Source organism: Schistocerca americana, chromosome 2 (assembly GCF_021461395.2).
Source record: "Schistocerca americana isolate TAMUIC-IGC-003095 chromosome 2, iqSchAmer2.1, whole genome shotgun sequence".
Lineage (NCBI taxonomy): Eukaryota > Metazoa > Arthropoda > Insecta > Orthoptera > Acrididae > Schistocerca > Schistocerca americana.
This window is the reverse complement of record NC_060120.1, coordinates 32,858,245-32,874,163: the sequence shown is the minus strand read 5'-3', so window position 1 is coordinate 32,874,163 and position 15,919 is coordinate 32,858,245. Positions and strand designations below refer to the sequence as shown.

At 47.5% G+C, this 15,919-nt stretch overlaps 1 protein-coding gene and 1 pseudogene across 1 annotated transcript in view; one reads left to right on the top strand and one right to left on the bottom strand.

Moving 5' to 3' along the window:
• The window catches only part of LOC124589700 (G protein-activated inward rectifier potassium channel 3-like), a 106,019-nt gene that overhangs the window by 45,421 nt on the left and 44,679 nt on the right, over positions 1-15,919 (bottom strand). Inside the window, exons 3-4 of the mRNA XM_047131581.1 lie at positions 10,809-11,238; positions 720-1,332 (exon numbers count right to left, since the gene is read on the bottom strand). Coding sequence (XP_046987537.1) covers positions 720-1,332; positions 10,809-11,238 — 1,043 coding nt within the window. The remainder of the gene's footprint in view (positions 1-719; positions 1,333-10,808; positions 11,239-15,919) is intronic.
• On the top strand, positions 5,992-6,109 carry LOC124597529 (annotated as a pseudogene).

Genomic DNA, 15,919 nt, shown 5'->3' with positions numbered 1-15,919 from the left:
TTTGTCAGTAGTTAACCACTCGTCGAGTCGCTGCGCGTATCCTCTTCGTGCTTGTGTTCGTAACCCAATCTCGCAGAACCGAAACCAAATCCAAAGTTGAAACAACACACAGAAAACACGCTACCGACAGGGAGGAAGATTGTGGTAAGGACCTGGTGAAGGATAATGTCACACAGCAGTTACACACATCAGATCGTGACAAATGCACACCAAATAAAATTTTATAGCGACCTAACTCAACAAATTTATTTACAAAACTTGTACCTTAGGCAACGATCTCCAGTGTGTTTTGTAAGTTCCCTTCCAACGTTTGAAGAGTGTGTTCATTTTATTGTCTCAAGTAACAAAACCACACATGTAAGAGCAGATTATTGTAATCGCACACAGACACACAACATGGTAAGGTACACATGGATGTGATTTTTAGATGGCTTTCTATAAGTTCCCACATGAGCAGCCACTACCACCACACAACAAGCGAAGAAAAACTAGGCATCACGCGAACCTGAGAAAAAGAGTTCTTTTTTGTGTCGCGAGGACATTAATAACATTGCGAAATGAGACCAGTAATGATTTTAAGAGGGTACAATTTATCGATGTGTTCTAAATTCCACTAAAGACCCATTAATAATGAAAGCTGCAAGAAGCAGCCTTTCAACGTGTTTCATCCGCTATTGCTGGCACCCCTTCCAGAGCGCCGTCCCCGACGACATACGTACCGGGAGATCGAGCGAATTCCTGCAGGCGATAGAAATCGGCGAGATCTTTGGCACTGCACAGCGGCGTGTCTACAGTGTGGGTGTTGTTGAAGAGGCTGTAGTTGACCTCGTACGCCTGGCGCTCCTTGTTGTACGCGACCATGGGCTCGAAGCGGTGGCCCCAGAGGATCTCCGTGGGCAGGTAGGAAGAGCGCGCCTGGGTCGTCTGGCCCGTGGACTCGATGGTGCCCTCGAGGATGACGACTATCTCGAACCGGCTCTCCGATCTGGTGTCGAGCAGGTCTGCGGCCGAGAGGCTGTACAGCGGGCTGGTCTCGGTGATGCGGTGGATGACCGTCATGGGCCAGATGAAGAAGAGGTTGTTGTCGCCGTCGTCGGTGCCCACGTCGAGCTCCCACTGCGACTGCGCCAGCTCCTCGCCCTCCTTGGTGCGCCGCGTGCGGATCAGCTGCGCGCGCACCGTCGCGCCGATGATGTGCGACTTGCGCATGTCGCCCACGCGGAACATGAGCGCCAGCAGCCCGTCCCGCAGGCAGATGACGGCGTTCCGGCTGAACAGCAGCGTCTGCGTCCGCTGCTTCGGCCGCGACATCTTGGCGAACACGATACCCACCTGCGAACAGAACGCCGCTCGTAGTGACCATGATATACCGTACATTGCCGAAAACATCGAGGCAGCATTAAATAATTAATATAGAGTAATGAAATTAAGGGAATACATTTGTCTAGGTAACATACACTACTCGCCATTAAAATTGCTGCACCACGAAGATGACGTGCTACAGACGCGAAATTTAACCGACAGGAAGAAGATGCCGTGATATGCAAACGGTTAGCTTTTCAGAGCATTCACACAAAGCTGGCGCCGGTGGAGACACCTACAACGTTATGACATGAGGAAAGTTTCCAACCGATTTCTCATACACAAACACCAGTTGACCGGCGTTGCCTGGTGAAACGTTGTTGTGATGCCTCGTGTAAGGAGGAGAAATGCGTACCGTCACGTTTCCGACTTTGATAAAGGTCGGATTGCAGCCTATAGCGATTGCGGTTTATCGTATAGCGACATTGCTGCTCGCGTTGGTCGAGATCCAATGACTGTCAGCAGAATAGGGAATTGGCGGGTTCAGGAGGGTAATACGGAACGCCGTGCTGGATCCCCACAGCCTCGTATCACTAGCAGTCGAGAGGACAGGCATCTTATTCGCATGGCTGTAACGGATCGTGCAGCCACGTCTCGATCCCTGAGTCAAACGATGGGGACGTTTGCAAGACAACAACCATCTGCACGAACAGTTCGACGACGTTTGTAGCAGCATGGACTATCAGCTCGGAGACCATGGGTGCGGTTACCCTTGACGCTGCATCACAGACAGGAGCGCCTGCGATGGTGTACTCGACGACGAACCTGGTTGCACGAATGGCAAAACGTCATTTTTTCGGATGAATTCAGGTTCTGTTTACAGCATCGTGATGGTCGCATCCGTGTTTGGTGAAATCGCGGTGAACGCACATTGCAAGCGTGTATTTGTCATCGTCATGCTGGCTTATTATCTGGTGTGATGGCACGTGGAACAATGGACGTTACATTTCAGATGTGTTACGACCCGTGGTTCTACCCTTTATTCGATACCTGCGAAACCCTACATTTCAGCAGGATAATGCACGACCGCATGTTGCAGGTCCTGTACGGGCCTTTCTGGATACAAAAAAATGTTCGACTGCTGCCCTGGCCAGCACATTCTCCAGATCTCTCACCAACTGAAAACGTCTGGTCAATGGTGGCAGAGCAACTGGCTCGTCACAATACGCCATCTACATCTACATGATTACTCTGCAATTCACATTTAAGTGCTTGGCAGAGGGTTCATCGAACCACAATCATACTATCTCTCTACCATTCCACTCCCGAACAGCGCGCGGGAAAAACGAACACCTAAAACTTTCTGTTCGAGCTCTGATTTCTCTTATTTTATTTTGATGATCATTCCTACCTATGTAGGTTGGGCTCAACAAAATATTTTCGCATTCGGAAGAGGAAGTTGGTGACTGAAATTTCGTAAATAGATCTCGCCGCGACGAAAAAGTCTTTGCTTTAATGACTTCCATCCCAACTCGCGTATCATATCTGCCACACTCTCTCCCATATTACGTGATAATACAAAACTAGCTGCCCTTTTTTGCACCCTTTCGATGTCCTCCGTCAATCCCACCTGGTAAGGATCCCACACTGCGCAGCAATATTCTAACATAGGACGGACGAGTGTAGTGTAAGCTGTCTGTTTAGTGGACGTGTTGCATCTTCTAAGTGTCCTGCCAATGAAACGCAACCTTTGGCTACTCTTGATGAACTGTGGTATCGTGTTGAAGCTGCATGGGCAGCTGTACCTGTACACGCCATCCAAGCTCTGATGGTTCAAATGGCTCTGAGCAGTATGGGACTTAACATCTATGGTCATCAGTCCCCTAGAACTTAGAACTACTTAAACCTAACTAACCTAAGGACATCGCACAACACCCAGTCATCACGTCCAAGCTCTGACTTAATGCCTTGGCGTATCAAGGCCGTTATTACGGCCAGAGGTGGTTGTTCTGGGTACTGATTTCTCAGAATCTATGCACCCAAATTGCGTGAAAATGTAATCACATATCAGTTCTAGTACAATATATTTGTCCAATGAATACCCGTTTCCAGAATGAGATTTTCACTCTGCAGCAGAGTGTGCGGTGATATGAAACTTCCTGGCAGATTAAAACTGCCCTTTCGCGGGCAAGTGCTGTACCAACTGTGCTACCTGAGCACGACTCACGCCCCGCGAAAGGCAAAGGTCCCGAGTTCGAGTCTCGGTGCAGCACACAGTTTTAATCTGCCAGGAAGTTTGATATCAGCGCACACTCCGCTGCATAGTGAAAATCTCATTCTGGAAACATCCCCAAGACTGTGGCTAAGCCATGTCTCCGCAATATCCTTTCTTTCAGGAGTGCTAGTTCTGCATGGTTCGCAGGAGAGCTTCTGTTAAGTTTGGAAAATAGGAGACGAGGTACTAGCGGAATTGAAGCTGTCAGGACGGGCCGTGAGTCGTGCTCGGGTAGCTCAGTTGGTAGAGCACTTGCCCGCGAAAGGCAAAGGTCCCGAGTTTTTTATCGTCATTGTACGAAAGTGTTTTGATAAGTCTGGTTAATTGTCATGAAAGAATGGAAAATTTTTTATGTGCTTTCATGTTTGGTAAGCTTGACTGCTGCAAGGATCGTATAAAGAATTTCAGCAATGTGGAGAGTACAGGTCATTATTGACAGCCGTCTGAACTGGTCAGTGTGTCGACTGTGATTGAAAATGGAGAAAACCGAGTTTCGTGCTGTTATTAAACATTTTAATTTGAAGGGTTGGACTGCTGCTCAAATCAGAATAGGATTGGATAGAGTTCTCGCGCACTCTGCGCTGTCATTGAAGACCTTTTACTTTTCGATTAATGGATTTAAAAGTGGTCTGACGAGCACCGAAGGTGAAGCGCGCTTCGGCAATGCAAGAGCGCCGAATAAGAATTCGTGAGGTTGCTGAGACTAGGCATTTCAACTGAGTGAGTGCATGGTATCCTGCACAGATAATTTGCTATATACAAGCTTCCAAGGATCGTACACAGAATTTCAAGAATTACGGTTCATTGTTGACAGCGGCCTGAACTGGTCAGTGTGTCGACTGTGATTGAAAATGGAGAAAACCGAGTTTCGTGCTGTTATTAGACATATTCAATTTGAAGGGCTAGACTGTGGCACAAATCAAAAACAGAACTGGATGAAGTTCTGTTGTTGAAAGTCTCCGAGTCGTGACAGCATGCAAATATGTCCATGCAGATCGTTTGCAAGACTTCCAATTTCCCAAAACAGCTTTGACAGCTTTCAAATGCGAAGCGCAAACGGCTGTAGGCGGAAACAATAGCCATCTATAGAGCTATGGTGAGATGTTGCCACAGACCTGTTTACAAAACTCGTTGTAGCAGCTCCGATGCCGCGAATCAATTGCGTCCGGCGTACAGAAACTGTCAAGCAAATGGTTCAAATGGCTCTGAGCACTATGGGACTCAACTGCTGAGGTCATTAGTCCCCTAGAACTTAGAACTAGTTAAACCTAACTAACCTAAGGACATCACAAACATCCATGCCCGAGGCAGGATTCGAACCTGCGACCGTAGCGGTCTTGCGGTTCCAGACTGCAGCGCCTTTAACCGCACGGCCACTTCGGCCGGCTAAACTGTCAAGCAAGCTGTTCTTATACATTTGTACATTATGCATATTTCTTTGTGCGACTGTTTTATAATTTCAAAGCTGTTCTCACGAATAAATGCAAATGAAATTTTTTGTTCATTTTTTGTTTTCATTTCTATAGAAAAGTGGCAAAATGATTACCTGGGCAATGCTGTTTGTCAGCAAGTACTTAAATAACAGTGGCGCTATCCCTAACACTTGCTTTCAACAGCATTTCAAACATGATACGACTGTCGTACGTTTGATTTACGTTGAGAAGTTCTAACGGAGGTAAAATGTCGAATTTGAAAATCTAGATTTCGTATCGCTCGAATGCTACTATACGTCCAACCAGCCGCGGATGCAGAAAAACCTCAAGGAGGGGGTGCTAAGGATATCTTCAGCTATCTTTACTTTTACTGTAATAAAAAATAATCAAGTCACATGCAAAGTTTATACACATATACAAGACAGTGCCATCTTATGATATAAAAAAGTTACAATTGTGGTTCTCTTCCTTAAACGATGAATTCTGTGTGCCTATTCTTCCTGGCAAATTGGTCAATTATATCGTCAATAGGACAATCAATGTCAGGGTGAGTGTTCAACAGAGCTAAGTCATTAAGTCGATCCTCCTCCATTGTCGACCCCAGCCATGTCTTTGTACGCCGCAATGTTGAACTTCTTTCTGCTGTAGCAATAGGTGCAGGTAGACACGCAAATATTTTGTACAGCGTGTGCAAAGTAGGATAGTCAAATCTAGGGCAAACAGAACGCTTGCATAACAGAATCACGACCATTAAGAGCGTTTATGCTCGTTTACTTGTATTGAAGAATCTTTCCCATTAGTCTCTTTTTGATCACAAAGAGTGATTCTCCTTCAATGAACGGTAGTTCAGTTAAGCGCAGATTCAATTTATGTGCCAAATCATTACCGTCTTGTTTCAGTAGTTATGAGGGCAAAAGTATGTTGAATTTTAAATGATGAATATATTGTTGAGCAAAACGTTCTCTCATGCCACTCATAACGGGCAACGGCCTTGCCGCAGTGGCTACACCGGTTCCCGTCAGATCACCGAAGTTAAGCGCTGTCGGGCGTGGCCGGCACTTGGATGGGTGACCATCCAGGCCGCCATGCGCTGTTGCCATTTTATCGGGGTGCACCTCAGCCTCGTGATGCCAATTGAGGAGCTACTCGACCGAATAGTAGCGGCTTCGGTCAAGAATACCAGCATAACGACCGGGAGAGCGGTGTGCTGACGCCACGCCCCTCCTATCCGCATCCTCTTTGAGTATGACACGGCGGTCGGATGGTCCCGGTAGGCCACTCGTGACCTGAAGACGGAATGCTTTTTTTTTTATGCCAGTCATAACATGGTCCAGTGCTGGAATAAAAACAGTTCTTTTCCAATATGTCATAGCACCATCATTATGATCGCAGTTTTCCCTGTGTCTTTGCCTGTAAGACGAGGAACTCTCACCTCTACGTCTGACTCTTCCATAACTGCCTCCGCCACTTCAACAAAACGACCAAAGTGGCTATCAGCATTAGCTCTCATGCTGTCATGCACCTTGAGCGTCGAATACAATTTTGCTTCTTCCATCGCGACGTCCAAGCTAGAGTCTTTTACGATTTTGCTGACTGGATATGTTGTGCTCATAATGTCACTAAGTGTAAACACAGTGATAATAAACTCGCATTTAGAGAGCTCGAAGGAGAATATTGGCTTTGGCAGCCGTTGTTCTATCCCTCCAACACCGTATTTCTTTAAGACCTTTGCAAACAGCCCATTTCAATTCTGACATACTAACTGAGCATCCATCACAGCCTATACCCACACAGTTCTCCAGTTACAGAGAAAGGCTTAGGTATGTGTTAGTTATCTATGTGCCAGACAGAAACGTATAAAATACGGTGATACGGACGCGCGTGCTACATAGTAAAGTACAACTACTCGATAACTCGATTCAATCGAGTCGACTGACGAAAGAAACGAACGAATACCATGCGGGCTGACTGGCGTGGGCGGCGCGGGTGACAATGCGGGCGGCTCCGCAAGGGGATGATGGGGGGGGGGGGGTTTCCCGCGCGCCCACCAGTGTAGTGTGTATCCGCCACTGCGTCCAACGGCGTTGTACCGCGTCACATTTACTAGTCTTGTAGTAAAAGCCGCTGTGAGATTTCCTAATTCTATACCTTTCTGTATGAATTTTACGAACACGCTATTTTACATCCATTTTAGCGTTTCAGTGTATTTTGTAATCAATATTTCCAGGAAGGAAGGTAGAATTACTATTATCGTCTCGTCGGCAGAGGTCATTTAGAGAAGGAGCACAAGCTCGCGCAGAAAAGGGTGGGGAAGAAAATCGGACGTGTCCGTTACAAAGGAACAATCGCGGCATTTGCCTGGAGCGATTTAGGGAAAACACGGAAAACTTAAATCTGGATGGATTAGAACCGTCGTTCTTCTGAATGTGAGTCCAGTGTGCTAACCTCTGCGCCACTTGCCTCGGCCAATATTTCCAATTAATTACGCTAGTGTGTATTAACACAGTCTGAAAGAAATCAAGAAAGCTGCAGGCTTTCCTTAACACTAAGAAACCGATTCATACCTCCATTTACACTAAAGCCATTTTTCGTACGAGTCAACGCTACAGAAAGCTTGTGCACTGGCTGAGTCACAGCTAAGAAACCTCGCGCTAGTGCTCACATAGTTACACAGCTGTTCAGAGAAAAGTAAACAAGGGATTTCCGTCGTAAGGAATACACGCATGCAGATGTAGCAAATAAACAAAAGCACATATTTGAGGTCATGTATGTACATTTACACAAGGGGCTTCAGCTAGCTGTTCCACTGATATTGACCCCATTAACAGAGTTCGTATTAGTCGCAACACAGGACTCTGCTGTGCATCTTCACCTAAAGAGGGTGCAGTACAGCTGTATTCGGTGTCCGCATTATTTAAGAGCAGTACGACGGGCGTTCAATAAGTAAAGCAACAATCTTTTTTTCTGAAAGCAGGTTGGTTTTATTCAGGACAATATTCTACGCCCTGTGTTATTCTCCCTCATGGCAAGCCATCCCGGGCTTACATTTCAGCAAGATAATGCCCGACCACACACGGCGAGAGTTTCTACTGCTTGCCAAACCCTGCCCTGGCCAGAAAGGTCGTTGGATCTCCGCCCAATTGAGAACGTTTGGAGGATTGTAGGTAGGGCCTTCCAACCAGCTCGGGACTTTGAAAACCTAACGTGCCAACCAGACAGAATTGGCACGATATCCTTCAGGAGGATCTCCAACTACTCTGTCTATCAATGCGAGTACGAATAACTGCTTGCATAAGGGCCAGAGGTGGACCAACGCGTTACTGACTTGCACAATTTGTGAAACTCTTTCTCTTGAACAATCATTCAATTTTTCTGAAATTGTAATCACTTGTTTGTCTGTACATGCACTTCACATCTACCGATTTCCATCACATTCGGATAATTCCTTCGCTGTGCGTCCTTCTTTGTCTCAGAGTGCATATAGCCGTGAAGCAAAAGTGAAGTAGCCTACGATATTAATTCATCTTTACATTATGTCTCAATATACTTAACATCGCAAAGCGGCTGTTTGCGCTGCGACAACTGAAACCAAACTTTTGTGGTACTTACCCAAGAAAAGTAACTTTTCCTCCATTGACGTACAGGGTGGCGCACGAAATGTGTTACCAATTGTTTCTTTCACAATTTACGACGCACATTAGATATCTCGCTGGGGTCTACAGCAGTACCAGCAGAGCTTGGAAAAACAAATGAGTTACGAGATGACGTGTAATTCACGATACTGCCTCTAGTAAGCAGCAATGGCTGACAATGGAAGACTGACGACACACCAACGATCGGCAATTGTGTTACTTTTTCATGAAACGAAATGCCTTGTCGTGACTCAGAGGCGTTTTCGACAACAGTTTAACACACGATTGGTCCCTTGCAAGAAGACCATCCACAGGTTGTACGATAAATTTGTACGGGAAGAAACAGTATTGGAAGCGAAGCGACCTCGGCTTAAGCCTGTTTGCTGACCGGAAAATATTGAAGCGGTACGAGTTGCTGTACAGAGAAGTCCCGGGAAATCGTGTAGAAAGGCAGCAGTGCAACTGGGAATATCCAGACGCTCCGTTCAACGTATTCTTAAAAATGACCTCCATATGTACCCGTACAAGATGACCTGTGCACAGAAGCTCACTGAAGAACACAAGCAGCAGAGACTACTGTTTGCTCAGTGTGCGGAGGATAGGGAAGAAACTCTCAACAACGTTTGGTTTCCAGACGAGGCGCATTTTCATTTAGACGGTGTGGTTAACAAACAAAATGTACGCTTTTGGGCCACTGAAAACCCACAAGTGCTTCATGAACGACAACATTATGCTCCGAGGATTACAGCGTGGGCAGCAATTTCCGGTCACGGACTTATTGGACCCTTTTTCTTTGAAGAAACTGTGAACAGCGAGCGTTATTTAAGCATGCTTCGCAATAGGTTCATTCCACAGCTTCTTGCTACTCCCTTGCCCTTCAACACGCAGTGGTTCATGCAAGATGGAGCAAGGCTACATACTGTAAACACTATGTTGGAGTTTTTACACGAGCATTTCGACATGCGGATCATTTCACTCAGGTTTCCAGGTCGCTTCAATGACGGACAAAATTGCCCCCCCAACAGTCCAGACCTCAATCCATGTGACTTTTTTCTTTGGGGGTACCTGAAGGAAAAAATTTTCCCGAAACGTCCTCGTGATTTAATGGAGCTCAATGGCTTATTCTTCAAGCTTGCAGTGAAATTACGGAAGACATGTGCCGTAGGGTAATAACTAACTTCAGTGTTCGCTTGAAGGAAGTTAGGAAACGAAATGGTGGACATATTGAGCATGTGCTGAGTTAGAACAAATCTCCATGGACGGCTCTTCATTGTAGTATATGTTCCTTTCAGATTGTGCTGACAATAAAGTTTATATTCAAAAACAAAATGGAAACACATTTCGTGCGCCGCCCTGTTCAAAATGGTTCCAATGGCTCTGAGCGCTATACGACTTAACTTCTGAGGTCATCAGTCGCATAGAACTTAGAACTAATTAAACCTAACTAACCTAAGGACATCACACACATCCCTGCCCGAGGCAGGATTCGAACCTGCGACCGTAGCGGTCGCGGTCGCTCGGTTGCAGACTGTAGCGCCTAGAACCGCACGGCCAACCCGGCCGGCCGCGCCGCCCTGAATTTCGTTTTGAATCAACGGGAATAACAGTTATTCACCACTGCTGCTACTAATAGTTAAGACTGCACGTAAGTGCAATGTTAAAGTTTCAGGCTTAGCCCAAACTATAAGCAAATTGCACTGTCCGTAACTCACATCAAAATTTCGGCTTGATGTTGGCGACCTGCGACACCGTACTCACTCTATAGACATTTTAGCTCTATAGTCACTTCTGTGTGACTCCGTTACTTCTTTGACAGCCAGTTACTTTCCTGATCGAGGGCCGGCCGGTGTGGCCGAGCGGTACTAGGCGCTTCTGTCTGGAACCGCGCGAACTCTACGGTCGCTGGCTCGGATCCTGCCTCGGGCATGGATGTGTGTGATGTCTTTAGGTTAGTTAGGTTTAAGTAGTTCTAAGTTCTAGGGGACTGATGACCTCAGATGTTAAGTTCGATAGTGCTCAGAGCCATTTGAACCATTTTGAACCTGATCGAGGCAGTGGCCGATATTGTCGAAAGCGCTCGGATTTTTAGAGAGAACTAATGCGACAGGTGTACCGAGTACATTGAATGCAACTGCTTTTGGAGTTTAGTAGCAGTGCGCAGCTCACCATGAAGGCCTGTATCATGACGCCGCAGATGCTCTGCAGGCACATGACGAAGATGGCCTCGGGGCACTCCTCGGTGGTGCTGCGCGACCCGTAGCCGATGGTGTGCTGCGTCTCGATGCTGAACAGGAAGCAGGAGGCGAAGCTGTTGAGGTTGACGACGCACGGCCGCCACCCCGAGTCCTCCTCCTGGTGGTCGGGCTCGAGGTCGCCGTGCGTGAAGGCGATCAGCCACCAGATGACGGCGAACGCCAGCCAGCTGAGGATGAAGCCCAGCGCGAAGACGAGCAGCGTCCAGCGCCACTGCGTGTCCACCAGCGTCGTGAAGATGTCCTGCATGTAGCGCAGCCGGCGCTGCGCCACGTGCGTCTGCACCACATTGCACTCGCCGCTCTTCAGCACGACTCGCCGACGCACCTTGCGGTAGCGGCTCCTGCGGGCACAAGCCGGAGGGTCACACACTGCGGGACGAGTTGGACGAACGTTTATGTAAAGGCCAGAGTAAGCAAGATCCGACATTTCTTGCGTACTTTGTAAGGGGTCCGTAGGCCCTTACTATAAGTTTGCACTTGGCACAGGTCGATAGGGCAAACAATCGATAGTGTCGTGTTGCGAGAGCGAGTGTAGAGTTGAGTCAGTTCCCAGGTTGCGGGCCGAGCCGTGTGGAGGCCTGTTGCTGTAATGCAAGGCTTTACCGACAAAGGGAGTGGCCATCGCCGCGGTTTAACCCCTTTGTGTTAGGATAATACGGGGAAAGTGAAAAAGTATAATTACGAGAGTGATCAGTGATATTTCTGTGCCGATATTTTTGGTTTCGCGTCTACCGCGCCGGCATCTTTTGGATTGCAGTGTTGGATTGCAGTGTTGGATTGCAGTGAGTGTATTAGCGTGTGACGATTATGAATAACGAAGAAGCCTGTGCTGAGATTAGCCGTTATTAAATATGTATGACGAAGGCAGTGGCTGTCTCCTTTTTCTTGTGTTTTAGAGACGAATATAGGTTCTTGATTAATGAAGCTGTGTTGACGTTCTTCTTGTCACCAGACGTTTCATTATTACAGCATTTGGGAAGGACAAAATGGAATGTAACAACTCCGTAGCAGTCAAATCCGATTGCCAGCCCCATTAGGTACACGGTCACATTAATTAATTATTATTTGGGCTGCTATTCAGATCCCTACCGAGCGGGATACATAAATCGGACTTGTTACAACTTCCAGCAGTTTAATGAATGAGGTTGTGCTTACTCTGAAGACTAATAGAATTATTTATTTTGTGTCTTGTAGCCCCTTTTCAAACTTACCTCTGTTTCCTGTCTTAGTTGTATTGTATTGTATGTTAATCGGAGACCTAGGAACGACGGAGAGGATCCGTCCCCGCCGCAGCCGCAGTGGTCCACAACCCCACGACGACTACTGCAGTCCACTTCACCCCTTCGCCGTCCGACACCGAACCCAGGGTTATTGTGCGGTTCGGGCCCCGGTGGACCCCCCAGGGAACGTCTCACACCAGACGAGTGTAACCCCTATGTTTGCGTGGTAGTGTAATGGTGGTGTACGCGTACGTGGAGAACTTGTTTGGGCAGCAATCGCCGACATAGTGTAACTGAGGCGGAATAAGGGGAACCAGCTCGCATTCGCCGAGGCAGATGGAAAACCGCCTAAAAACCATCCACAGACTGGCCGGTTTACCGGACTTCGACACAAATCCGCCCGGTCGATTCGTGCCGGGGACCAGGCGCTCCTTCCCGCCCGGAACCTGTCTTAATTAAAGATGCGCTGATTTTTGAATCATCAACGGACTACTTGGAAATATTTCGAACTTGAATTCATCAGTGAATTCGGCTCTTCCCAATACCCTGTTGTCTAATGTTGGTGTGTCGTAGTCCATTGAAGCCTTTTACTCTTGTTAACAAGGCGCAAAAATAGTTTCCTTGGTGCTACATAGCTCTGGATGTTATTTTCTGCCAAGCGCCGTCTCACTGTTGACTCGGTAACTGGTTAAAATGGCTCTGAGCACTATGGGACTCAACATCTGAGATCATCAGTCCCCTAGAACTTAGAACTACTTAAACCTAACTAACCTAAGGACATCACACACATCCATGCCCGAGGCAGGATTCGAACCTGCGACCATAGCAGTCACGCGGTTCCGGACTGAAGTGCCTAGAATCGCACAGTCACCGCGGCCGGCCTCAGTAACTGGTATATCCCTATTTATGTTTAGCTCAGCAGTCAATTCACGGACAGTTTTTGAATTTATTACGTTTAATGATCACGCCAAATTCTTTTTCTCGAGTTCTGATGTTTTCCTGGGTGCTCCCGAGCGAGTACGAACATCATAGGAGCCTGCATCTGGATGCCGTTGTACGGTCTTCACTACTACGCTGATGGAAATCTTCAATTTATTTGATATTTGTCGGACACCGTTGCCTTCTTGGTTCAAAAAATGGTTCAAATGGCTCTGAGCACTATGGGACTCAACTGCTGAGGTCATTAGTCCTCTAGAACTTAGAACTAGTTAAACCTAACTAACCTAAGGACATCACAAACATCCATGCCCGAGGCAGGATTTGAACCTGCGACCGTAGCGGTGTTGGGGTTCCAGACTGCAGCGCCTTTAACTGCACGGCCACTTCGGCCGGCGCCTTCTTGGTACAAAGAAATCTGGCACTTTCGAGCAATTTTCAGTTACTTTCATCTTCATTCGCGGCGCGTGTCCTACCTTCATATAGACGGAACTACAACTGAACTGCCGGCCGGGGTGGCCGAGTGGTTCTAAGCGCTTCAATCTGGAACCGCGCGACCGCTACGGTCGCAAGCTCGAATCCTGCCTCGGGCATGGATGTGTGTGATGTCCTTAGGTTAGTTAGCTTTAAATAGTTCTAAGTTCTAGGGGACTGACGACCTCAGAAGTAAGTCCCATAGTGCTCAGAGCCATTTTGCAACTGAACTGAACTGTAAACAACTTACGTCTACACAGTCGTGCAGTCTACTGGCGGCATCTAGCGTGTTTAGTAGAATTGCTTCGACAGATAAAGTCAATTTATATAAAACTGAGCAATAGCACTATAAATGTGTATGTACAATAATTATCTCTTCAATACTGTGTCATAATTAATCGTTATTTATCATACTATTCTGTATTCTAATCAATAACTCACCCCCACCTAGGTCCTTTCTAAGACGCAGCATGCAGTTCCCAAACTTATGGAGGTTAGTGTAACTTTCTGCGGAATTGAAATGAGGGCGATAAGCGAATCGGACAAGAAGTCAGTGTCGTCGTAACTGCCGTCTGCTTCACGTCTGCTGTGCAGCGAGCTACCTTAATTTAAGTATTAACTGTAGTTTTCTTACTTGTCACTTCTTCTTCCGTGTGTATTTGCTTTTAGGAAGCTTCAATTGTCGAGTGCTAGTAATAGTGTTCCATAGATTTCGTGTTTTTTTTGAATATAGTCAGAGAGAGTCCCTTTAGTCAACCATAGTGCCAGTAGTGCTAGTGTTTGTTTTCAATACAGTCCAGAGACAGGTAGTGCTATTTTCATTGTTTTCTACAAGAAGTGGCTAGAAACTACAGTTTAGTCAACAATCAGCCGCCTTTAGTGAATTAGCAGTATAGTTGAAAGTTGATTAACTCTCTACAGTAAATTGATTTCTTAGGATGGATAGGATGTGTGACTGCTGTGTACGGACGCAGGAGGAGCTGGCCACTGTTCGCGAACAGCGTCTTCAGGCTGCTGCCTCGGAGTGTAGCGGCAGTGGGGAGTCTGGTGCGTCGCATGGTACATCCCAGGTGTTACATGCTTCACCCACTGTCCCTGCTGTCGAGACATCTTCGCGGGTACCGGGCGCGGTTGGGCCACCCTCTCCGAAAGGGGAGTGGCGGGTTCAGCGGCGTTCGCGGCGCACGAGGCGGAGGGTAAATGTGGAGGCTGGCCGTGTGGCATCGCCCGCTCTGCCTGTGAGAGGACATGTGGCTGCTCCTTCAGCAAGGTTCGAGCAGGCACACGGGGGGAGGGGTTTATTAGTTATTGGGAGCTCCAACGTTAGGCGGGTGATGGAGCCCCTTAGGGAAATAGCGGAAAGGTCGGGGAAGAAGGCCAGTGATCACTCTGTCTGCTTGGCTGGGGGTCTCATCCGAGATGTGGAGGAGGCCCTGCCGGCGGCGATAGAGAGCACTGGGTGCACCCGACTGCAAATTGTTGCTCATGTCGGCACCAATGACTCCTGCCGTCTGGGTTCAGAGGTCATCCTCAGTTCGTACAGGCGGTTGGCGGAATTGGTGAAGGCGGAAAGCCTCGCTCGCGGGGTGGAATCAGAGCTAACTATTTGTAGTATCGTTCCCAGAACCGATCGTGGTCCTCTGGTTTGGAGCTGAGTGGAAGGCTTAAACCAGAGGCTCAGACGATTCTGCGGAGATCTGGGGTGCAAATTTCTCGACCTCCACTATCGGGTGGAGAAATGTAGGGTCCCCCTGAATAGGTCAGGCGTGCACTACACGCCGGAAGCGGCTACAAGGGTAGCGGAGTACGTGTGGAGTGCACATGGGGGTTTTTTGGGTTAGAGAATTCCCTCCCTAGGCCCGACAAGACGCCTCCTGAGACGCGGCAAGGTAGGAGTAGGCAAAATGCAACAGGGAATAACAATATTAATGTGCTAATAGTAAACTGCAGGAGCGTCTATCGAAAGGTATCAGAACCGCTCTCATTAATAAACGGTCACACAAGGGACAGAAAGTTGGCTGAAACCAGACGTAAACAGTAATGAAATCCTAAACTCAGATTGGTATGTATACCGCAGAGACAGGCTGGACAGTGAAGGGGGAGGCCTGTTTATAGCGATAAGAAGTGCAATAGTATCGAACGAAATTGACGGAGATCCGAAATGCGAAATAATTTGGGTGAGGGTCACGGTTAAAGCAGGCTCAGACATGGTAATTGGATGTCTCTATAGGCACCCTGGCTCAGCAGCTGTTGTGGCTGAGCACCTGAAGGATAATTTGGAAAATATTTCGAGTAGATTTCCCCACCATGTTATAGTTCTGGGTGGAGATTTTAATTTGCCGGATATAGACTGAGAGACTCAAACGTTCATAACGGGTGGCAGGGACAAAGA